At 47.5% G+C, this 24,086-nt stretch overlaps 1 protein-coding gene across 3 annotated transcripts in view; it reads left to right on the top strand.

The window, feature by feature from the left end:
* Positions 1 to 24,086, top strand: part of RNF43 (ring finger protein 43) — a 64,050-nt gene that overhangs the window by 34,181 nt on the left and 5,783 nt on the right. For all 3 annotated transcript variants that reach the window (XM_032162842.2, XM_058445255.1, XM_058445254.1), the window contains 6 exons: positions 12,114 to 12,236; positions 19,908 to 19,982; positions 20,102 to 20,233; positions 20,860 to 20,964; positions 22,555 to 22,716; positions 23,247 to 23,349. In XM_032162842.2, the coding sequence (XP_032018733.1) occupies positions 12,114 to 12,236; positions 19,908 to 19,982; positions 20,102 to 20,233; positions 20,860 to 20,964; positions 22,555 to 22,716; positions 23,247 to 23,349 (700 nt within the window). The remainder of the gene's footprint in view (positions 1 to 12,113; positions 12,237 to 19,907; positions 19,983 to 20,101; positions 20,234 to 20,859; positions 20,965 to 22,554; positions 22,717 to 23,246; positions 23,350 to 24,086) is intronic.

Raw genomic sequence — 24,086 nt, 5'->3', positions numbered from 1 at the left:
CTGTCTTTACCAAAAATAGAAATTAAAAACATTAACCAGGCTTGGTGGTGTGCTCCTGTAGTCCCAGCCACTTGAGGGGTGCTGAGGTATGATCCTCCCAGGTTTGGGCCTGGGAGGTTGAGGCAGCAGTGAGCCATGATTACACCACCACATTCTATCTAGCCTGGGTGACAAAGTGAGACTCTGTCTCAAAAACAAAGAAAAACAAACACAAAAACTTGGGCTTCATATACATCCGCTTTTCAAGGAATAAAGGACGGGGGAAAAAATGTAATTCATCTCTCATCCCACCAAATGTAAGAAAAACCCACTCAGAAAAAATATGGAATATTATCCGGAGTGAACTGATTCTAAGTTTTCCCAGAACTTTTCTGTGCAGATCTCTGGGCCAAGTCCTCATAAAATTTTGGTAGGGACTGAAGTTCACTGCAGACAGCTGACACTATGGCCTGAAGCCAGTGGGGAGCAACAGTTTCTTTCTGTCAATACTGCAGGATTTTTTTTTAATTGTTTGTAATAGTCTCTAAATGGCTTCTCTCAAAAAATAACTTCTCAACAAATCTGGGAGAGAGACTGAAGGGCCCAAAATGACAAGAGAGTACTTCCAAAGCCATACAGCAAGAGCAAGTTAGTCCATCATTCCACATTCCCCCAGTGTTTATGTGCTGTGCTCTGTGCATTCCCATGTCCTGTGTGTTGTCTAACAAATGGCCTTAAGACCCTGTGCATTGAGCATGTGTATACACTGCTGTAGCCTACAGTCAGGTGTTACTCTCCTGAGACCAGGACTCATTCCTTTGGGGCGGGAGGCTGTTGCTTTCTTCCCCATTCAGGGTTATACATAACTCAGCAGTACACTGATACTGAGAGGAGACAAAAAAGCATAACGGGATGGGTTATTAAACAGGAAGATTCTCCAGAAAGTGAGTTTTGTTCAGGGTTGTGGAGGAGATCTAGGCATGATGGTGAAAAGGAAAGAAGAGAACTCTGCCTTGTGATGAGGTCAAGATACTCTAAAGCTGACTTTGAAACTGAAACTTACAGGGTGTATACACAAAGTTTCTGAAGAGAAAGTAGAAATCTGAAAATAATCATATCCTGATAAAATGACAAGGCAACCACCAAATTTATTTTACCTCACATCTGTTTATTAAAACAGATGATTCAACATGCATTTTTCTTAATATCTACTGTGTGCATGGCATGATGTAAGTGATGAATAAGACCTAGTCCGTGACCTCAAGGAGCTCAGATTCTACTTTGCAGGAAGGAGGAAAGAACTAATGTTTTATTGCACTAAGAATCAGGCATTCTGCTGGAGGAAATAGGTAGAGAGTGGGTCACAATGGAGCACTGACCCACAGTAAGAGGTAAGTGTCATTTAAAGAATTTTGAATAGATGGCTTTAGGGGAATATATGAGGGAAAGTATTTAGTTTCTGGGGACTGAGGGCTGGTCAAAGGATTAGAGAAGGGCCCAATTTGAACTGGCATAGGGAGTCAAGAGCAAAAAGAGGTAGAGAGCTATAGGATTGGAGTTCTCACAGTCTTTGGCTCACAGGGGATAGAAGAGGTGCAATTTTTTTTCTCTATAGAACCAAGGAAATAGGGAAACGTCCATGGGAAGAGAAAGGAAAAATAATTTGGCAGAGAACCAAACTATCTTCCCATCATATGTTTTCTGTAAAAGACTTCTTAGGAGCTAAGACAGTGTTTTTCTGCTTTCATTCTCTTTAATGCCTAGAATTCTGCCATAAAAGGCTATTTATATATCTTACTTTTTAGTTCCTAGGAGCGCAAGAGATGCTACTATTGGGAATTTCTAAAATATTCAGAGGATGGAAATACCAGCTGGCACCAATGCTGAGATATCCAGGCACCATCCATAGAGACCCAGTGAAATGCTGAGCCCCAAATGGCAGTCCCTCCCAGGCTCTCCCAGAGCCATCTCACTTTTTCTTTTATCCCCTGCCTGGAAGGCTACACTGTGGGTGGGAATAAAAATCCACTCTCCTGTTGCATCTAGGCAGCTGCCAGCAGTCTGTTTGCCTTGTTCTTTGCTGGCAAATCATTAAACAGTCCCCCCAAAGCAGGCCTCTTCCCTAGGGCCACCCCATGGACAAAGATTCAGAGCTGTGGTCAAAGGGCTGTCAGCAGTCAGGCTGGAGCCCTTGGGCTATCTCCAACACAAGCCCTTCCTGGCTGTTGCCTCTTCTGAACAGAAGCCTTCTTGGCCTAATGTCAACCCCCCAATGGCTTCTGAGGAGAGACTCTGGGCATCTGAGTTGGCTGGTGGCTTGAATAATTTTGTCCTTTTCCTCCTGATGTAATTTCTGAGTGCTACTATCCCTATGATCCCTTTATTGTTTCTTTATTGAACCCCAGGCCCATCCTCCATATTTTTTCCACTTTGCAATGTAAATACAATATTGTGTGTTACTGCCCAGGAGCTGGGGACTGGGACCAGCCGAGCAAGCTTCATAGCTTCATTCCATCCCCACTTACATGTGCCAAAGCAAATCTGAGCATAGAAGATTTCATTGAGCCAGCCCATTTGGAGATAGTATCTGCCCTCAAAGGGCTTCTAAGCCCCAGGGCAAGCCAGTTGTCAAGACAGCAGTATGGAGCAGAGTTTGCAGGACACCTTGAAATCCCTACAGCATCTGAGCAGGAGACTAAGCCTGAAAGACCTGGACTATGTGTGAAGTAACCATGTTAATGAAGCTATTCCTCACTCTTGCACTGAAATCACCAAACTTAGCAATGCTCAAGTAGCTCTGCCGGTAGTCCAGATGGGCCTCTGGCATATTTAAACAAATGACCTGGTTTCCTTAAGTTTCATTTCTTTGGTGTTTTTCACAGGGACTGTCTGGCTTTAGTCTTTGGCCTTTTAAGCATTGAAATCTTAACCTAAATAATTACTCAAAAATAAACACTTATCTGATTCTAGTAGGTTTTCAGATTCCTGCCATCTCTGGCGTGAGTTTGGCTGGAACAGGAACAGCAAAATCAACTCATAAAGCAAACTGTGTCAAGGCTGTTTGCGAGTAGCACATTGGGTTAGGTGTGAGAGTTCAGTTAACTACTTTGTTGTGGCAAGAGTTAAGACCATGCCTCCGAAGGGCCCTAGACAGAGCCTCTATAGACCTTACCCTGGGCCTGTGGGAATTAGATATTACCCCTAGCAATGCTTGCCATCTGTGTCAAGACCTCAGCCTTTCTGCAGAGGACTTCTTTGGATAAGACCTAGCTAAACAAGGGGACTCAGTGGTACTCATTATAAGATGGAGGTCAGTGAGGGTGACAAGATCTTTCCTGGGACAGTGGTCAGAACTCAGCTGACTTCCCAGGACTAATTAGTATGATTTTTGGATGGTTGAGCCCTGAGTTCCTCACCTGGTGGAGAAAAGGAGTCCAGGAACACATGACTGGGTTATCTTTTAAGGTCTTGATCTTCATAGGCCTCAGAACTTGGTATTCTATTTCATGGCCTTGCTTCTAAAGATCCCTGATGTAACTAAAATGATATTTGATGGGCTCCCTCTTCTTTGCTTCTAACTTCATGAGTAGCTTCCTAGTACCTTTGTAGCTGGAGGTCATTCTGATCTGACTGAGTCAGGACAAACCCTGTTTCCGTATGAGAATATAATGATAGGAAAGTTCTACTTCTTGAGTGGCTAGGATTTTCCTCCTTCTCTCTGTCTATGATTAGTGCCAAATAAACTTTCTTCTCTGATATCACTTTATTTCAAAAGCAGCTCAGATAATTAGTTCTTCTTCTCCTTTCCTTATTCCGTTTGCTTACGAGTGCACTCATGACCTGTGAATCACCATACAAAGATGCCAGGCAGAGTGTGGGGTCAGGAAAACCCCACCATGGGGGCTGTTTTCATGTAAAGAAGTCAAGTTGCATCATGGAGCTCCAGCACAGTCTGAAATGAGGATAGGTGAATTCGGAAGTTGAAGAATGGCGTCTGTAATGTGGGGTGAAGGAGTGAGGAAAATGGCAGACTGGCTGAATGACCATTATTTGGGTCTGAGCTTCTATGACCTCTAATTTCAGGACACACCTTTCTCATCCTAAACCAACAGGGACTTTTCACTGGGAAAGTGTCTCTGAGCAGCGTCTGGGTCTGGCTGCCTTTGTTGTGGCTAGGAGAGGAGATGAGATAAACCCTAGAGGAGAGGAAGGAAGCCGAGGTTGGGAGGCAGAGCATAAGGAGCACGACAGATCCTGCTTCTGTCTTGTTAAGAATGATTCAAGTTTGAAAATTCTAGAAATGGGGACCCTGAAGCCTTCCACTGTGATCCCAGGCATTATATTACAGTACTTACCTAATGTTTACCATGCCACAGAAAAGCCTCCCCAGCGTGCATACCCGGAGGCAGTGTGGGGTTGAATTTAGGGGACCTCAACCTCCTTTAACTAGGTGTTAACTAGGTTGACTAACTTTAACTAGGTGGGCAATCTGTAACTTGAGTCTTGCTTTCTTCAGCTGTAAAAGACAAATTTTGAAGGTCCGTTATGGGTGTGAACCAGGCTCAGCTGTTAGCAGTTTACATCTCTTCTATAAACTACAGGCAACTGGATTCAAATCAAGTTTTATTCATTCTGTCACCAAACACTAAGGGCCTATGATATGCAGAGCCCCAGACTGGAGTTTCAGTGAGCTCAGTTTTTCCCTCAGATTTTGCCACCCTGCTTCCTATTAGATTCTGGAACATCATTTCAGTTCTATCTTGTCAGCTCTTTTGCTCACCAGCACCCCCGTTCCCCCAGGGAGGTTTCCTGAATCAAGTGGGAAATCATGGAGGCCTCTTCGTCCATCCCCTGCTAGTGTGCACTCCCATCAGATGGCCCAAGGTTATGCTTCTCCCTCCCCACCAACATTATTTTCTTTTGTAGCTTAAAAAAGTATATACGATGAAGCAGGAATACACTTTTCTGGTAAAATAATTTTTAAAAAATAGATAGCATGCTTGTAATCCCAGCACTTTGGGAGACCGAGGCAAGAGGATCACTTGAGCCCAGAGTTCAAGACCAGCTTGGGCAATATGGTGAAACCTTGTCTCTACAAAAAATACAAAAATTAGCCAGGCTGGTGAGGCACGCCTGTAGTCCCAGCACCTCAGGAGGCTGAGGCAGGAGGATTGCTTGAGCCCAGGAGGTTGAGTCTGCAGTGAGCTGAGACTGTACCACTGCACTCCAGCTTGGGTGACAGAGCAAGACCCTATCTCAAAAATAAATAGAGTAAAATAAAATAAAGAGAAACTCCTCTCGACAATTCCCCAGCCTCCCAACTTGATTCATGGAAACTCAGTCATCCCAAAGAGATAGTGACAAGTTTATGTAAGATTTCGAAAGAGGTCTTGAGGTTCCTAAATCTAAGCCTGAACAATCACGATTAGGATCTAACCTGTAGATGTGAGCATTGACTCCCTTTAGTACAAGGCAAGGTGACCAAGCTGGGTCTCAGTGGTGGGCCTATTCTGGTGCCGGGATCCGGAAGCAGCAACTTCAGGCCAATCTGTTTTTTTCCCACCCCCATATCTGCAGGAGCTTTACTTTATGATGCCTGTGTGTCCTCCTACCTAAGATAAAAGTTCAGGTAATGGAGGTTGCGCAGGAAAGGATGATTGTAAAATCTGAAAAGAGGAAATGGGGAGAATGATGCCTTTGATGCCTGGCCAATGTTCTTGATTACAAAGGCAAAATTGTAGCAAGCAGTAAAGTTACCTGTCCAAGGCCTGGTTGAAGGTCTGTACGTGGAATCAGAGAACTAAGAGATGATTGCAACAGAGGTCAGTGGTGGGGGCGGGAGAGGGTGGGAGGGAGGGTGGGGAGGAGAGTTCCTGGGAAACAGGAGACAGTGAAGAATTGCTTGCAGGAGCACACACCTAAAGAGGAGGAGATGCCATGGATAAGGGGAGACCAGCATTAAGTTCCAGGCCCAGTTGAGCCCTGAAATACCCTTTGTGAGGAGGTAATGAGATCACATGGCTTCCTTCATGGGAAGGAGGCAGGCTGAGAACTGGAAGAGCTTGTTCAGTGGGGTTTGGAGGGCTGAGAACAGGAGGGAAGTGACTGTGGATAATGAGCTGTCCCAGACTGTGCCTTGCAGAACACTGGCATTTAGAGGCACTGTTGATTACCAAAGAAGGGGGGAGGGGTTCAGAAAAGGCCTTGTCCCTTCCAGGAATAAGAAGGGACTTTATTATAGATACAGTAATAAAAACAGCTGCCATTAAGTGAGCACTTACTAAGTGTTAGGCTTTGTGCTAGGCACTTATATCCATTATCTCCTGTCTACACAAAGCATTTTTGTTCCCATTCCAAAGATGAGCAATATGAGGCTCAGAAAGATTAACATGCCCAAGGTCACACAGGTAAATGATGGGGTCAGAATTTGAACCCTAGGTCTGTCTTGGGAGGGAGGGGAAAAAATCAGAACAAATAAGTTAAGGAGAACACAGGGAGAATAGACTCAGGAATATGAAATACAGCACACACCACTAAAGGACAGTTCACATGTCTTTACACAGGGGGTATAAAACGTGTATGCAAAGCTGAATTCTGAGTCAGAATGACCTAACTCGTGCTTGAAAGCAAGTGCCTCTTAATTTGCCCCTCATGGCAGCCTGTGAGACAGTGGTGTCCTAACTCCTGGCCTTTGAGGAAGTCAAATTCACCAAGTTTCCATGAGCCCTCCACAACCACACCCTTCTCAAATCAGGCAAGCTCATTTCTCTTGACCCTCCCCTGGTGTCACTGAGGGGACAGGTGGCCCAGGGTAGAAATCATGTTTGCATCTTCATGATTAGGAGACCTTGCATTCCAAGAAGACAGATGTATTTGCATCTGTTTTCTCAAGAGCCCGCTTCCTGGCTGAAAATTCCTTGGAGGAAGGGCAAAGACAGCCCCTGTGTTATACCCAAGGAATGCCGATGCTGTCTTTCTTGCTAGGTGCTAAACTGAGTCCTAGTTCAAATGGCTATTACTTGTTTTTAATTTGAGAATATTTGAAAAGCTCTCATTGTAAAAGAGTCAAACCATACAAAAGTATGAGTATGATTGTCATGCCACAGATATGATTGTACTAGAAAGATCATGTTACTTTATTTGTTTTTTTTTATCAAATCTAACACCAAGGTCCTATCCCATTAGCTGCATAGACATTTGTTTTCAAGGGCACTTCTCCTCACAGAGTAGCACAAAAGTCCCAGAGTTTTATAAAAACCAAGATATCCAAGGGACCCCTCTGATATTCATCCGTGCTGGCCACCACAGATACGTTCCTTGTCCAAACACAGGCGTTCCCTTGAAATCCACACAGGCACATCATCTCTGCCAGGGGCCAGCCTCCTGGGGTCTAGTACTCAATCCTTCTCCAGGGACCCACCTCTTCTGGGGCACAGGCTGCAGCTTCCCACTACTCAGCTCCAGGCCCCTCACACTGGCTCCAGACCCCTCCTTCCTGCCCTCCACGTTCTGAGACTTTGACCCCTCCCTTCACCACAGGCCCTTCTGCCTTCCGGACACTCACACTTCCTCAGTAAGTTCAGTTTTTCTGCAAAAGCCAGGAAGGGAGGACTTTAAACAACATTTGCTTTTGGCAAATGCCCCTAAGGCAAGGAAATAGAAGGTGAAGCCATCTTCTTGGAAGGGAAGGAGGGAAAAGACATGGAACAAAATATAAATAACTGTCGTTCTTTTTTATTCTTCTACAACAGCAAAAAACAAAACTCAAATCCCATGTATTATCCTGTGATCAAAGTATTCAAAGCAAAACACCAAAGTCCCTCTCTACTACCCCCTCTCTAATTCCTCTCCCAGAGCAACCATTATGAGGATTTGGGTGTGCTCTGTCTTGTCTTCATAGTTAACTATCGTCAATTATCTGGTTATAGACTTTCAATATTTAATCAACAAATATTGATTGAGTGCCCACAAAGTAACAGGCAGTGGGGGGCAGGCTAGACTCAGTCATCATCTGGAGAAGAGAGGGAAGTAAGCCGACAATTACAATACCGTGGGGTGATGTATGATTAGGGAAATGCCAGACAGAGCAGCAAGTGCCAAAGGTGTTCAGGGAAATGAAACAAGTTATTATTTCTGGAACATAGGTCGCAAGGTGGGAAGAGATATAGGAAGGGAATGTTAAGCCATGAGGCAGGGCCCAGACCAGGCGGAGCCTTTTAAGCTATGTTTAAGAGTACAGACTTTATTTCAGGAGCTATGAGGAGCCTTGTAAGAGCTGCAAGTGGAAGAGTAACATGCTCAAGTTAGCATTTTAGATCACTTTGGCTGCAATATAGAGAACGAATGGGATGAAGTGACCCTAGGGAGTAGGTTATGTCGGTAAATAGGGTTGACAGTGATGGTGGCCTGTATTAGAATAGTGATAGTGAGAATGGAAGAAAGAATAAAATAAGACAAATATTTAGGAGGTAGAATTGTTAGAATTTGGTGGTTGATTGGATGTTGGTGGTTGGAGTGGGAGTGAAGGAGATGGAGGCTAGGAGGACAACATCTCACTTGGGTAATAGATGGATGGTGGTTCCAATCCCAGAGACAGCAAACACTGGAGGAGCAGTTTTGGGGATAGAATGAGTTCAGTCTTGAACATGCCGAGTTTGAGGTGTTCTATTTAAGATTATTAAGGTAGAAACGTCAGGGGACTGTTAGACATAAGGGTCTGGAGCTCAAGAGAAGACGAAACTGTACATATGTAATCACTGACCTCTGTGTGGGCACCGTAGCCATGGGATTGGCTGCGGTCACCCAGAGAAGGCATCAAGATTGAAAAGAGGGGGCCAGATGTGGTGGCTCATGCCTGTAATCCCAGCACTGTAGGAGGCCGAGGCGGGCAGATCATGAGGTCAGGAGTTCAAGACCAACCTGGCCAACATAGTGAAACCCCATCTCTACTAAAAATACAAAAATTAGCGAGACATGGTGGCGGGCGCCTGTAGTCCCAGCTACTTGGGAAGCTGAGACAGGAGAATCACTTGAACCCAGGAGGTGGAGGTTGCAGCGAGCTGAGATTGCGCCACTGCACTCCAGCCTGGGCGACACAGCGAGACTCTGTCTCAAAAAAAAAGAAAAAAAGAAGAGTGAAAAGAGAAGAGGGTCTAAGAATCCCGTGGGTCATCACCAACATTTTAGGGACTTGTATTTGGGCCCTTATGCTTTAGTAAGATAAATTTTCTTAGTAAATGAGTTTGGGGAAGGTATGTTTTCAAAATAAAATGTAAATTGTTCTTAAATATTTTTTTAACCTTATCCTACTACTACTTTCCATTTTTTTTCTAATCTCTACCACTTACTAGCTGTGTAATCTTGGGCATGTTATTTAACCTTTTAGTGCTTCAGTTTCCTCATCTTTAAAATGGGGACAATAACAATCTTTACCTGATAGTGTTGTTATGAGGATGAAAAGAGTTAATATGAAAAAGTGCATAGAACAATCACTGGCCCACAGTATTTACCCAATAAATATAAACTGTACTGTCCTTATCCTGACTATCATTAGCATGGAGATGGATGGAGGGCTGATGGATGGAGGGTTCATTTGGAGCTCCATGGCTCCGACAATGGAGTCAGGCAGAGTTGAGTTCAAATCTTGTGTGACCTTGATTTCTCTCAGCCTCAAGCTTCAGTTCTTTAAGTGGCTATGATAGGGGTAGTGGGGAGATGGAGATGGTTAACGGGTTTAAAAAAAAAAGTTACAATGAATGAATAAGGCCTAGGATTTGATAGTACAATGTGTGACTATAGTCAACAATAATTTTATCGTACATTTAAAAATAACTAAAAGAGTATAATTGAATTGTTTGTAATACAAAGGATTAATGCTTGAGGAGATGGATATTCCATTCTCCATGATGTGATTATTACACATTGCATGCCTGTATCAAAACATATCATGTATCCCATAAATATATACACCTACTATGTGCTCATAAAAATTAAATAATTGTTTTTGAAAATGGCTATAACACCTACCTTATAGTGAAATAATGTCTAAAAGCTCTGGCACACAAGAGAGGCCTTTATTGATGGTTAATTTCCTTCCATTCCTTCTTCCATAGTTGTTAATTCAGAACCGGGCAAGTTTGGTGACTCACACCAGGTTTTTTTCCCTTCCACCTTGTCAGAGGTGTCCTACAATGTAGCACTGAGCTGTAGATGCTGGTTCCCTGTTCAAACCTGGGGAAGAGTGCTGCTTAAATTTCTGCAGACACACTGTAGAAACTTCTCCAAAGTGACTTTCCTCTCCCAGGCGACCCTCTTGTCAGTGAGTGGCATTTTGGAGTCATCAGGAGAAGGCTGGACCGTGTGGGGAGGGTCGAAGAGCAAGCAGAGCAGAACCTTCTGTGGCTGCGATTTGTCCTTCCTCAGGGAAGGCCTCCATCTTCTGCTCTGGTGGAGCAGCTGCCTTCAGATTCCCCACCACACCAGAGTCTCCTCCACAGTCTTCAGAGAGATTGGTCTCCAGTGCAAATCTGTGGTCCCAGCTCTGTGGCCTGACTCTTGCAGATCCTTTCAGCCTCATGTCCTGCCTTCCCTTTCGTGCCAGACCTCACTGCCCACAGTCTACCTCAGCCTCGTGCAGGGCCTCCGTTCCTTGCTGCAGTGGCTTCCTCTGCTAGGAATGTGGCTCCCCAACCCCGCTCCCTTTCATTGGTCCCTGAGGTGAACACATACCTACTTAGCCTTCAACGTAGCTCTCCAGTCACCTCTTGTGAAAACTGCTCTGCTTCCCATATGTATTGTTAGCTGCCCCTCTTTGTGCCCTCCCATAGGCCCTTGCATTGTAACATCACAGTGTGTTTGCATGCTTGTCTTTTGAGCTGCTTTAAGGCAAGGAGCCTCTCTTACTCATCATTAGCTCCTCACTGCATTGGACAGAGCCTGACACCAAGGGGGCCTTCCGTGTTGGCAGAACAAAGAAATGAATAGATGCATGGACAGACGGAGAGACTAATGCAGCTTGTTGAGACAGGGCTACAGCTTCACTTACGTGAGAAGAACTCCACCCTCATGGCCCAGCCTTTTTCTTGGGGCAGGGGCACATTATAACCTTTCTCCCACACTAAGCCTTGCTCACTACCAGACTAGTAGGCCTTAAACTCTGGGAGCAAGAATGGAACTCCTTCCTATCTCAACACCCCCTGCCCAGAGATTTTTTATTTAAAGCAAGGTAGTACATAGTTATTGAGAACCTATCATGTTCAAGGGACCGCAGTGACACAGTGAGAGGAAATAGCCTGAAAGATCTTTCAGAAAGTGTGCTTTTAAATCCATCATTGACATTATCTTCATAAACATCTTTATAAATTCAAGATTCTCTGTGGTTCCTCTGATGGTTCTTTCTGGAAGTCCTTCAGACTTCAACAGTAGTAGAGGGGAAGTGTGGGCAGCTCTCTAATAAGAAATCTCTTTCTTGCCAGGATATGTGGGGTTTCTACTATATAGGAGTCCCTGGCCCATAGGATTATTCAGGGCCAAATAAGTCATACTTTGTTCTCATTGCACTCTGACATTTTGTTTAGGGAAAATTAGATTCGAATGGGTGTACAAATCGCCATGAATGAGAAGAGGTGGTCTCATCCCTTTGATGAAGAGAGCCTGAGGAGGCGGGAGGCACCAGCAGCACCCAGCACTGCCCATGGGGATTCTGAAAGCACCGATGCAGGCACACATGGATATTCTCTTAGCCTGGGGCTTGGGGAGCAGGTAGAAGGATCAAGAGGTAGAGAGGCTGGGGCCAGGAGAAGAGCCATCTGCATCTGGCCAGTTTAGAGTAGTAGGATTGTTGGAGGTGAAGGTTGTTAGAGTTGCTTTGCAGCAAGCTCTTCATTTAGGTCCCCTCTGGGACACCCTCTCCCTCCTATCTGCCTCCACTGCCTGTGTCCTTGGCCCCAGCATCTCTGAAGTGACAAACAGTGGTCACTAGCTTACTATGAGGCAATCTAATCATAACGCCTACTCTTTTACGGCACCAAGAGACCTGCCTGGTACCTCCCTAGAATAATGGAGAGGTATATGGCTCTCACAGCTCACTCCTGCTGCCTAAAGCCTACCTAACCCAAGTCTGTCTCTCTCTGCAGTCCCACCCCCTGTACCTGTGCAATGCCAGTGATGACGACAATCTGGAGCCTGGATTCATCAGCATTGTCAAGCTGGAGAGTCCTCGACGGGCCCCCCGCCCCTGCCTGTCACTGGCCAGCAAGGTAGACTCACACTTCACCCTACACATACCCGGAACTTCACCCAGCTCTGGGCTGTGAGAAGACCCTGTGCCCTCTTGTCCCCATGTTTCCTAAGAGTGATGTACCTGATTCCCTTGGATTTCCGTAACCCATGACTGGTCTGAGAGAAGTGGAAATTCACACCTCTCTTCTTTCTCCTCTGGCTAGCACTAGCAGGACTTTTTGACCTTCATCCCAGCATGCTTCCCATCCCACCTCCTTCCCATCACTTGGGAGTTCCTGAGTCCCTTCCCCTGCTCTGCACCAGAGCAAAGAAGGGGTCAATTGAAGGGATTTCCATCTTTTAGAAATATACACTGAGCACTGTGCAAGAACAGCAGAAATAGAAACCATTGCCCCACCCTTAAAAAGTTTACACTTTTCCCCTGAGGCTGCAAACTGGTGGCCCATGAGCTGGGTTTGGCTTGCAGACACGTTGTGTTTAACCCTCACAGCGACTTTTCAATGTGTAAATTAATTGCCACATTTAAAAATTAAAAATGTTTATATAAAAGCTCAGATTTTCACTAGGCGTGGTGGCTCACGCCTATAATCCCAGCACTTTGGGAGGCCAAGGTGGGTGGATCACGAGGTCAGGAGATTGAGACCATCCTGGCTAACACAGTGAAACCCCGTCCCTACTAAACATACAAAAAATTAGCCAGGCGTGGTGGCACATGCCTGTAATCCCAGCTACTCAGGAGGCTGAGGCAGGAGAATGGCGTGAACCTGGGAAGCGGAGCTTGCAGTGAGCTGAGATCGCGCCCCTGCACTCCAGCCTGGGTGACAGAGCGGGACTTTGTCTCAAATAAAAAAAAAACAAAAAACCTCAGATTTTCAGCTTCTTTGGAAGAAAGCTGTAAAGCACATTGCTGCAGGCCATGGTTGGTGGGAGCTGGGCTGCGGCTGCCCCTTTCCACAGCTGTGGGCCTTCTCTTTTGCTATGCTCCACCCTGGCCTGCTACCTCACAGGACCTTTAGACCTTTGCCTGTGACTGCTGCTTTAACTAACAATAGCAGTTACTGTTTTCTTTTTTTTTTTTTTTTTTTTTTTGAGACGGAGTCTCGCTCTGTCACCCAGGCTGGAGTGCGCCACCACGCCCGGCTAATTTTTTTGTATTTTTAGTAGAGCCGGGGTTTCACCGTGGTCTCGATCTCCTGACCTCGTGATCCGCCTCGGCCTCCCAAAGTGCTGGGATTACAAGCGTGAGCCACCGCGCCCAGCCAGCAGTTACTGTTTTCTATGTGCTTACAATGTGCCATGTGGACATGGGACAGATTCTTTGTATGTATGATCTTATTCACTTTTCAGGACAATCAGGAAAGGTAGGCATTATTGTTCTCCATTTGACATATGAGACAAGTGAAGATCAGAAAAGTCAAGTAACTTGCTGGATGACACAATTAGGAAGGGGTGGAGCTGAGCTTTGAATCCAACCCTGTCTGTTTCTCAAAACTAGGCTTAATCTATCTGTGGCCTCCCTTCTAGCTGGAAAACTGAACATATGTGTGGAGTGTAGTTAGATTTTGTGTGGCACACGCGAGTATGCCCCCAAGGGTGGTGAGAGAGGAGAGTGACACTCCCGGCCTTTATGCTAGCTTGCTGTCTCAGGCCCAGATCCCTTGTGGATATCCTCATTCTCCTGGGGGCAAGGAAACAGCCTGGGTTCTTACCTCATCCCATGGCAGGCAGGGATGTGGGCAGGATTCTGAATGTGGGTGAAGATATTCACCTGGCCTGGCCGTGCTGACAAGGAAGGCGACTCCAGAGGTGGTGGGAAGCACGGGGTCAGGATGCACTTGGAGGAGCTGGGGAGTGTGGCATCTCTGCAAGGCTATGAGCCTTCATGGCAGCAGAGTTGTTAGGCTGCAGCTGCTGCCCTACTTCTGGATGTTTCGTTTCTCTTTCCTTAAAAAATATGGGCAAATGTCATTCATTTATTCATTTGGTAAACAAGTTCCCAGTGCCTGTACTGCATTACATAGTGAGTATGTGTGTGTGTATGAGAGTGAGAGAGAGAGAGAGAGAGATGGGGAAGAAGGATTCCGAGAAGCTTTGCTGCTATTGATGGGAGCTGGCCTGGGGCTGCCCCGCTTACCACAGCTGTGGGCCTTCTCTTTCGCCTGCTGCACCCTGGCCTGCTACCTCACAGGACCTCTAGACCTTTGCCTGTGACTCTTATGAGTCTCTGAGCTACCTCCAATATATCAGAGGTTCCACAGGCTTACCTCAAGTACTTGGTTTTGTTTTGGTTGGAATTCTATTAGTTCAGCATGTTAATACAAGTTATCTCATAAGAAAATAAATTGTAAGTAATAAATGTAGTTAGTTTGGTAGAACATCTGTTTTTCTTTTTTTGAGACAGAATCTTGCTCTGTTGCCCAGGCTGGAGTGCAGTGGCTCCATCTCGGCTCACTGCAACCTCTGCCTCCCAGGTTCAAGTGATTCTCCTGCCTCAGCCTCCTGAGTAGCTGGGATTTCAGTTGTGCGCCACCATGCCCAGCTAATTTTTTTTTTTTTTTTTTTTTTGAGATGGAGTCTTGCTCTGTCGCCCAGGCTGGAGTGCAGTGGCGCGGTCTCGGCTCATTGCAACCTCCGCCTCCAGGGTTCAAGCAATTCTCTACCTCAACCTCCCAAGTAGCTGGGATTACAGGTGCCCGCCACCACGCCCAGCTAATTTTTTTATTTTTAGCAGAGACGGGGGTTTCACCATCTTGGCCAGGCTGGTCTTGAACTCCTGACCTCGTGATCCACCCGCCTTGGCCTCCCAAAGTGCTGGGATTACAGGCATGAGCCACCGCGCCCAGCCTAATTTTTGTATTTTTAGTAGAGATGGGGTTTCACCATGTTGGCCAGGCTGATCTCAAACTCCTGACCTCCAGAGTTCTGCCTGCCTCGGCCTCCCAAAGTGCTGGGATTACAGGCATGAGCCACTGGGCCCAGCCGAACATCTGTTTTTCTTAAAATGTGACTCATGAGAGGTCTAAAGGAAAGATGGAGTCTTAGGGGAGGGAGAGTTTGGAAACCACTGACTCTAGTTTGGCAGCTCTAGTTTGGCTTTTCCTATTGGTGTCAATGGTGTTGTCACCAATGACAGAGCTGGGGCTCTCAAGTCAGATAGCCCTGGGCTTGGAGCCTGGCTCCTCCACTGCCCCTCAGTGTGACCTGGACTTTTTAAGCTCACCCCTCTAAGCCTCTATTTCCTCATCTGTAAAAGGGGAATAATAATTGGACTTGAAAGTAGTTAGGAGGATTTAATGAGACAGTACAGATGGAAGCCTTTAGCCCCGTGCCACGTACATGGTAACCACTCAATAAATGATTGCAATTATCATTACTATCATCATCATTGGCATCATCATTCCGTGCTTTTGTAGTTAACAAGGTTGGGGATATTTTTCCTTCCATTTGTTATCTCGCTTATTCTTTTCTGAAACCCTCACCATAAGTCTTCTGGAGGCTTCCATTCTTGTCACCACTCCACTACCCCCTCCACCCTCTGTCCAGTCACCCAGATTGGTTTCTGTTTCTTTATTAGCAGCTCCACAGCCATCCTGGTGATGAGCTGGAGCCTTATCACCTCATGCCTGAACTAGTGCACTGGCCTTTTGCCTGCTAGAAGGAGCTGGATCTGGAGAAAAGCAGATGGGTGCAAGCCCTGTCTCTCTTACCGTGGAGGCCACTACCTGGTAGTAAAGAACAGGCAGTCTGAAGGCTGAGGTCCTGGGTGCAAATTCTGCCTCCACCGCTTCTCAGTTGGTGACCCTGGGCAAATTATTTAGTTCCTCTGAGCCTCAGTTTCCCAACTCAAAAGTGGGGCTGATGACTATCTTATAGAGTTGTGAGGAGTAAATGAAATCACATGTGGGAAACACGTAGTATTAATAATAGTCGATATAAGGGCCAGGTGTGGTGACTCACACCTGTCATCCCAGCACTTTCGGAGGCCAAGGTGGGTGGATCACGAGGTCAGGAGTTTGAGACCAGTCTGGCCAACATGGTGAAACCTCATCTCTACTAAAAATACAAAAATTAGCCAGGCGTGGTGGTGTGCGCCTGTAGTCCCAGCTACTCGGGAGGCTGAGACAGGAGAATTGCTTGAACCCAGGAGGCGGAAGTTGCAGTGAGCCGAGATCACACCACACGCTACTGCAGTCTAGCCTGGTGACAGAGCGAGACTCCCTCTCAAAAAAAAAAAAAAAAAAAAAATTTAGCCGGGCCTTGTGGCGTATGCCTGTAATCCCAGCTACTCAGGAGGCTGAGGCAGGAGAATCTCTTGAACCCAGGAGGCGGAGACTGCAGTGAGCTGAGATTGCACCCCTGCACTCCAGCCTGGGCAACAGGGTGAGACTCCGTCTCAAAAAAAATAATAATAATTATTATTATTATAATAGTTGATATAATAATAACTAATGCTTAAGCAACACCACGTGCCAGGCACTATTATAAATGCTTTGTGTGGATTCGTTTATGTAGTCCTCATAACAACCCTATGGACTAGGTCCTGTTATTATCCCAGTTTACAGGAAAAAAAAAACCAAAACAACAGACACAGAGTAGTGAAGTGACTTGTCCCAAGTCTCACAGCTAATAGTTGGTATCAGAGCCAGGGTTCAACCCTAGGCAATCTGGGCACTGGATCTCAATAAAGGTTATATTCCTTCTCCTTCCTTTCACCCTTAACTTTCAAGCCCAAAGGAATCCCACCTTTGCTACTGAACCTATCCTGACCAGCCCAGGCCCAGCCAGCCTAGTAGGAGCAGAAATCCCTCCCTGGGGGCATGCCTCCAGCGGGTAGGGTGTCTGTGCATGCTTTCAACACCATCTTCTGCTAAGTCTAGGTTTCAGGGAGGCACGTGGTGGGTGGAGGGGAGAGGCCAAAGGTCCTTCCTGTCCCCACCCCTACCTCAAAGTAAGCAGCCTCACTTTTATCTGCTTTGTATATTGAACATTTGTGCCAGATTGTGTGTATGTGTGTTGGTGGAGGGGATAGTAGAGAGGAGAGCCTTCTGGAGTGAAAAAAGGTCTGGAAACTTCTGTTTCTATTCCTTTGTGCTCTAGAATATTATCAGCGTTATAGCTTTATGTATGTGCCTTGTCTCCACAACTATATTATGAGCTGTTTTGGAGGGCCTGGCCTTCCGTGGCTTGGTGCCCTGGGCACGGTAGGTGCTTCATTTTTGACGAGCAGAAGATATACAGGGACTCTTGTCTGGAGAAGAAAATCTAAGGCCCAGAGAAATGCAGCAGCTGACCAGTGAGTCCTGCAAGTAAGAGGCAGACTTGCAACTCACTCCCATTGCTCTCTCTGTAATGGCTCCTGTCGCTAGAGGCTGTGGCAGCCTTGCCTGCTACCCCTAGGGCTGGCCAACTCTGAAGCTTCCAAAGAACTCTCTGGATTCTTTCTAAAACTGTCTTCCTGTCCTGAGGGCCTGCCTATCCTCTCTCTGCTTTCCAAATTCCAGTCCTCAAAGAAGTACTTTTTTCCTTTTTGCCTCCACTTACTTTCTTGGGGGCAGGTGGACAGGAGGCATAGATAGCCCTAGATTGGACTGCTATCTGTCCCCAAATCTTGCTTTTTATTCCTAGAATTCTGGACACAGGGACTCACTGCCTGAAAGTCCTGTTTGTTTTCCCCTGTTGGCCAGTGCTCTGGGCTCTTTGATCACTTTTACAACTTTGTAATTATGGGCCGTAATGGGCTGGAGTGTTTGAATGTCACAGTAATTGCCTTCCACTGTTCCTACCCCAATTCTTCAAAGAGAGAGGGGAGGGGAAATAACAAAATCTCCAAAGAAGAAAGTCTTTGCCCTTCCTCATGCTCTTCCAGGCCAGGGTGGGTCCAGGGTCTTGTTCTAGGGATGTGAAAACTGAGGCCTGGGAGTCCCAGTTCTGTGACTACTGGGGTGACCTCTCCTGTCCCTTGACCAAATCCCTGGAATAGGAGATCACCAGTAGGGTTCCCTACCAGGGATTCCTTTTCCCCTGGTACTTCTCCCATATCCTTGTTAGGAGGGTTCTGAAGATTGAAAAGTCTCTACCTGCCTGGAGTAGCTTAGATGGGGTGGACTTCCTGGGAGGAAGTGAGTAGGCAAGATGGAAGCCATGAACCTCTCAACTCCTTCAGCACTTCCATTCTGGAATTGACTGGTCCTGTGAATTTCCAGTCAATTAGCCTGGTAAGCCTGGGCCCTAGGCTTGGCCTAGCTCCTGGGGGAGGAAGGAAAGTTACCTTCCTGACCAAAATGTGGCCCCACTTGAGTGTCTCCTCTGCCTGCAGGCAGTGGGCTCTGAGTGGCCCCCTGGGCCCTGCCGCTGTCTGGGGAGTGGAGAGCAGGGAGCTGGAGCAAGGAAAGGAGCTGCTCCCAGCCTGCCTGGCAGGAGACCTGCCCTGACAGGCTCTCCCTGGGAAGACAGGCAGAGATCAAAGTGCTGAGCCTGTGAGTAAGTCCCAGTGCTGGCTCTTCTTGCTGCCACCACTACTTGCAGGAGGGTTAACTCCTTCAATGCCTGTGGGAAGACCCCAGAGACTTTGGGGATGGGGGGGGGCGGGGGGCGGGGGCGGCGGTGCCCAGGGATGTAAAATCACAGCCTGATGCCATTAGAAGATGAACCTTTGCCCTAGGGAGGAAGGCTGGAGGGTGGCTGTGCTAGGCCGGGAGGCCCCAGGCCAAGGCCAGGAGTAGCTCCTCACAGTGCCTGTTAGTTGTTTGCTGTTGTGCCTCCCCCCTCCCCCCACCTTTAGCTCTTATCTCCCTTTCCTTACTCCCCTCCCTACACACACCCCCTGGATTCCTGCTTTTTGTTCTCTTTCTGGCACTGCTCTCTGTTCTCCCTGGTTGGCTAGATTCTGCTTCCTCAAGCTGGCTCTTGGAGCCCTTGGTGAACATGCACGTGTGCACACTTACCATATGGGACTAGCCCCTTGAGTCCCTCCCCACTTTTGTCTCTAATGCCACCCTAAGGGAGAGGACAAAAGGATAAACCACTGGACAAAGACTCCTCTAAGTCCTTGAATTGGAGCCAGAGAAAGACTTGGCAAAGTAGAGTGTGGCAAGGAGAGGGAGCCCATGAGATGAGCTGAGACTGGGGCTTTGTGATGGTGGCCTTGGGTGAGAGTAGCGTCCCAGGCTCTTAGACCTTTGCCTGAGCTGGGGAGATGCCCTGCAGGCAGGGCTGGGCCCTGGAAAGCCCAGTTCCCTCTGAAGGAGAGCTGTACTTCTCTGCTGTCCCCTTCTTTCTCTCTCTTCTCCTTCGAAGGGGTGCAGGTCACTCCTGCTCTTCGTGCTCATACCTCTTAGTGAAGGCAGGCTGATTGTACCCTGAGGGCAGGCGCTGTGTCTTATTTGTCTTTCATCCTAGAGCCAGGTCCACCACCTGGCACCCTGTAAACCCCCCTTAAGGATTTGTTCCATTACAAAAGGAAAAGCTAGATATTATCCCTTGAAGGCATTGGGGACCTGAGTGAGCTCAGGAGGCAGAAGAGGAGATCTTAGACCCAGGGACCCCTTGCATAGGTAGATGTGAGTGTGCAGAGGTGTGCTGTGGGCATAATCCTAGGAAGGGATAGATGTGTGAGGGGTGAGGCTAGCCCGTGGGTGGGCTCTGTCCTTCCCTGACCTTAGCCCAACCTCTACTGTGTGCCTCTGCAGGCTCGGATGGCGGGTGAGCGAGGAGCCAGTGCTGTCCTCTTTGACATCACTGAGGATCGAGCTGCTGCTGAGCAGGTACCCAGGGACATTTGCGTGTTCAAGGAGGGGGCTGGATGGAGGAAGATAAAGGTCTCAGGGGAGAGGGAAGGGCAGGGAGAAGTCACAGCAGCCCTGTGGGCACTTTCCCCCTGTAGCTGCAGCAGCCGCTGGGGCTGACCTGGCCAGTGGTGTTGATCTGGGGTAATGACGCTGAGAAGCTGATGGAGTTTGTGTACAAGAACCAAAAGGCCCATGTGAGGATCGAGCTGAAGGAGCCCCCGGCCTGGGTAAGCACACTAGACCTCCAGACCTTGCCCTGCACTTACACCTACTTTGTCCTGTGGCAACTCCCACCAAAAGCCCTTAGACTCCTGGAGCTGAGAGAGATCCTGGAAACTCTCTAGTCCAACTTCATCCATCAGCTGTGTGCCTCTGGGCAAGCTTTCCCCCGTCTTTGGGCCTCACCTACAGAATGAACAGATCAGGACAGATGAGTTCTAAAGTTCTTTACAGCTCTGTGGCTTCACGGCATGGAATAGCAGAGCCAGGATGAAACCCTGGTCCCGTGATCCATGACCCCTGATTGGGGCTTCTCTACTGGCCAAGAACCTCATCCAGCGGCTCACTGGCAAGAAACTCCCACCTTGCAGAGGGTTCCCTTTCTCTTTTTTCCCCGAGCATATGGGTTTTGAGATAGTACTTCTCCTAGTGACATCTGGAAGACCCTCTCTGAGTGCCCTTGGGCAGGGAGGGCCCACCTAATCCCTCTTGCAGATTCCTCTCCATCCCCTCAGATGGAGGACTCAAGGGAACCTCCAGCTAGCTATGTGCCTCCCGGGCTCCTGTGTTTCCTCCTGAATTGACCCAGCCCATCCTGGAAGTATGACCCTTTCCCTCTCTGCTCACTCCCCAGCCAGATTATGATGTGTGGATCCTTCTGACAGTGGTGGGCACCATCTTTGTGATCATCCTGGCTTCGGTGCTGCGCATCCGGTGCCGCCCCCGCCACAGCAGGCCGGTGAGCAGTGTGGGGTCTTTGGCGGCGGTGAACGTGTGTGTGCGTGTGGGTGGGTGGTTGGGGAGAAGGAAGGAGTACGTGAGGAAGGCACCTTTATACCTATGAAACTATTTACATCAAAATACCCCAGCATCTGTCTTTGTTGACTTCCAGCAGCCTCTCCTCGTATTACTCATCCATTCAACAAATACACCAAGCTCTATTATGTGTCGGGCACTGTTCCAGGTGCTGAGGGTAGTACAGTGAAGAAGATGACAAAAAACCCCTACCCTCAAAGAGCTTTTATTCTAGAGGGAAAAAACAGACAATAAACAGACTAAATAAGTAAAATCTATAATGTTTTAGATGGTGATACGTACTACGGAGAAAAAATGATAATGCTGATAGCAAAGTGGGGAGGGAGGGAATGCAAGGGAACAGGGTTAATTTTTTTTTTTTTTTTTTTTTTTGAGACAGAGTCTTGCTCTGTCACCCAGGGTGGAATGCAGTGGCGTGATCTCGGCCCACTGCAATCTCTGCCTCCTGGGTTCAAGCAATTCTCCTGCCTCAGTCTCGTGAGCAGCTGGGAGCTACTAATTTTTGTATTTTCAGTAAAAATTAACAGAGTTAATTTTTACAAGCAAGTCCAGGGAAGGCCACATTGAGAAGATGGCATTGCAGCAAAGACCCTAAATGGGAGAGGGAGTGATCTGTGCAGGTATCTGAGGAGAAAGGGATCTAGGCAGAGAGAACAGTAAATGCAAAGGCCTTAAGGCAGAAATGTGTCTAGTGTATCTGAGGAACAGCATGAAGGCTGTGGCTGGAACAGAGTGAGACGGCAGAGTAGCTGGTGGGGGCCCCGTTGTATTGGACTGTTGAGGCCATTTGTTTTTTACCGTGGGTGAAACAGGAGCCACTGGAGTGTTGTGAGAGAAGGGGCGTCACGATCTGATTGAAGTTTTAATATGATCATTCTTGCTGTTGTAATGAGGATAGACTACAGGGAGGCAAAGCTGGAAACAGAGAAACCAGCTAAGAGGCTATTGCAGGAATCCAGGTGACAGTAATGGTAGCTTGGATTAGGAAGGTGGCAGTTAAAATGGTGAGCAATAGTTAGGTTCTGGGTATATTTTGAAGGCAAGTCCAACAGATTTAGTAATGGATTGATTGTGGGATATGAGAGGACTCAAGGATGGCACCAAGATTTTTGGCCTGAGCAATTAAGAGAATGGAATTGCCATTTGCTATAATGGGGAAGACAGGGAAGACAGGTATGTGGTTGGAGATGAACCCATGGTTAATAAGATGAGGCATGTAAGTTTGAAATGCTTATTAGATATCCAAGTTGAAATGTCAAGCAGCAGTTGGATAAAAAGTTTCTCTCATGGGTCATCAAAGGAAGAAAAGCTAATGGTATAAGCAGGTGGGTGGACTGGGAGGGCTTGGCATGCTTGGCAGAGCCACATATGAGCTCCAAGGAGACGAACTCCTAAGGATGTTCAACTGGCCATGTGATCTACCTGAGTGACTGGGAACGGAGTCCAAGCTAGGGTCCAGAGAGGGAGGGAAGGGGAGCCCATGCCCCAATCTGAACCCCATTCCTCTTCCCAGGATCCGCTTCAGCAGAGAACAGCCTGGGCCATCAGCCAGCTGGCCACCAGGAGGTACCAGGCCAGCAGCAGGCAGGCCCGGGGTGAGTGGCCAGACTCAGGGAGCAGCTGCAGCTCAGCCCCTGTGTGTGCCATCTGTCTGGAGGAGTTCTCTGAGGGGCAGGTAAGGCAGGTCCTGCGGTTCACCTCCATGACCAGACTGGCGAGACTGAAGCTGGGGGAGGGGTGGGCAGGCCTAGGGGCTGGTATGGGTACCCTGGCTACATCTGTTTCCCATGTATCCTGCATGAGGCAGAGATCAGGGACCAGCCTGAAGTTTGGTCACTTTTCTGACCTTCCAGTGAAAGAGCACTATTGTTTGTTGAGAGTGTACCACGTGCCAGGCTGCAGTGGTGCTTTGGATGCATTATCTCATTTTAGACCCATGGCAATGAAGGGTGGGGTTAGATTCATTTTTTTATCTTCATTTTACAGCAGAAAACTGTCTGTTAAGAAACTTGCCCAACGTCATGCAGCTAGGTGCAAAATCCAGGTCTATGTGATACCAAAGCTCATACCGTTCCTACTCTACTCTGAGGTCTTTTACAAGTAGATAATAGCAAGGAGAGGCCTAAGGGAGTTGGGGATGTCCCGATTCCTGGCAATTCCTATGGCTACAGAAGCCTTTGGTTTGGACCCCCTCTTTTTCTCCAGGAGCTACGGGTCATTTCCTGCCTCCATGAGTTCCATCGTAACTGTGTGGACCCCTGGTTACATCAGCATCGGACTTGCCCCCTCTGCATGTTCAACATCATAGGTAGGAGGTGGGCCAAGGACTCCCCTCTGTGTAGGCAGACAGGTCTAGAATGTGGCTTCCCTTTGGGAAAGGGTTGCAGTCTTGAAGCTGGGGAGAAAGCAGAACTGCCACCATAGTTATATGGGCTGTACACTGCTCCAGAGTGCCTCCCTCGAGGGGAAGGGCCATTCAGAATGTAAATATCTTTATTTGTTTATTTTTTAAATTTAATTTTTATTTTTTGAGACGGAGTTTCACTCTCATTGCCCAGGCTGGAGCGCAATGGCGCGATCTCGGTTCACTGCAACCTCCTCCTCCCAAGTTCAAGTGATTATCCTGCCTCAGCCTCCCGAGTAGCTGAGATTACAGGCATGCACCGCCATGCCCGGCTAATTTTGTATTTTTAGTAGAGACGGGGTTTCTCCATGTTGGTCAGGCTGGTCTGAAATTGCTGATCTCAGGTGATCCGCCCACCTTGGCCTCCCAAAGTGCTGGGATTACAGGCATGAGCCACCGTGCCTGGCATGTAGATATCTTTATTATTATTATTATTTATTTATTTTTTTTTTTTTTTGAGTCGGAGTCTCGCTCTGTCACCCAGGCTGGAGTGCAGTGGCACGATCTTGGCTCACTGCAAGCTCCGCCTCCCGGGTTCACACCATTCTCCTGCCTCAGCCTCCAGAGTAGCTGGGACTACAGGCACCTGCCACCATGCCTGGCTAATTTTTTTTTTTTTTTTTTTTTTTTTTTTTTTTTTT

This window comes from Hylobates moloch, unplaced genomic scaffold (assembly GCF_009828535.3).
Source record: "Hylobates moloch isolate HMO894 unplaced genomic scaffold, HMol_V3 SCAFFOLD_10, whole genome shotgun sequence".
Classification (NCBI taxonomy): domain Eukaryota; kingdom Metazoa; phylum Chordata; class Mammalia; order Primates; family Hylobatidae; genus Hylobates; species Hylobates moloch.
The sequence above is the reverse complement of the archived record's forward strand: the minus strand, read 5'-3'. Positions and strand labels throughout refer to the sequence as shown.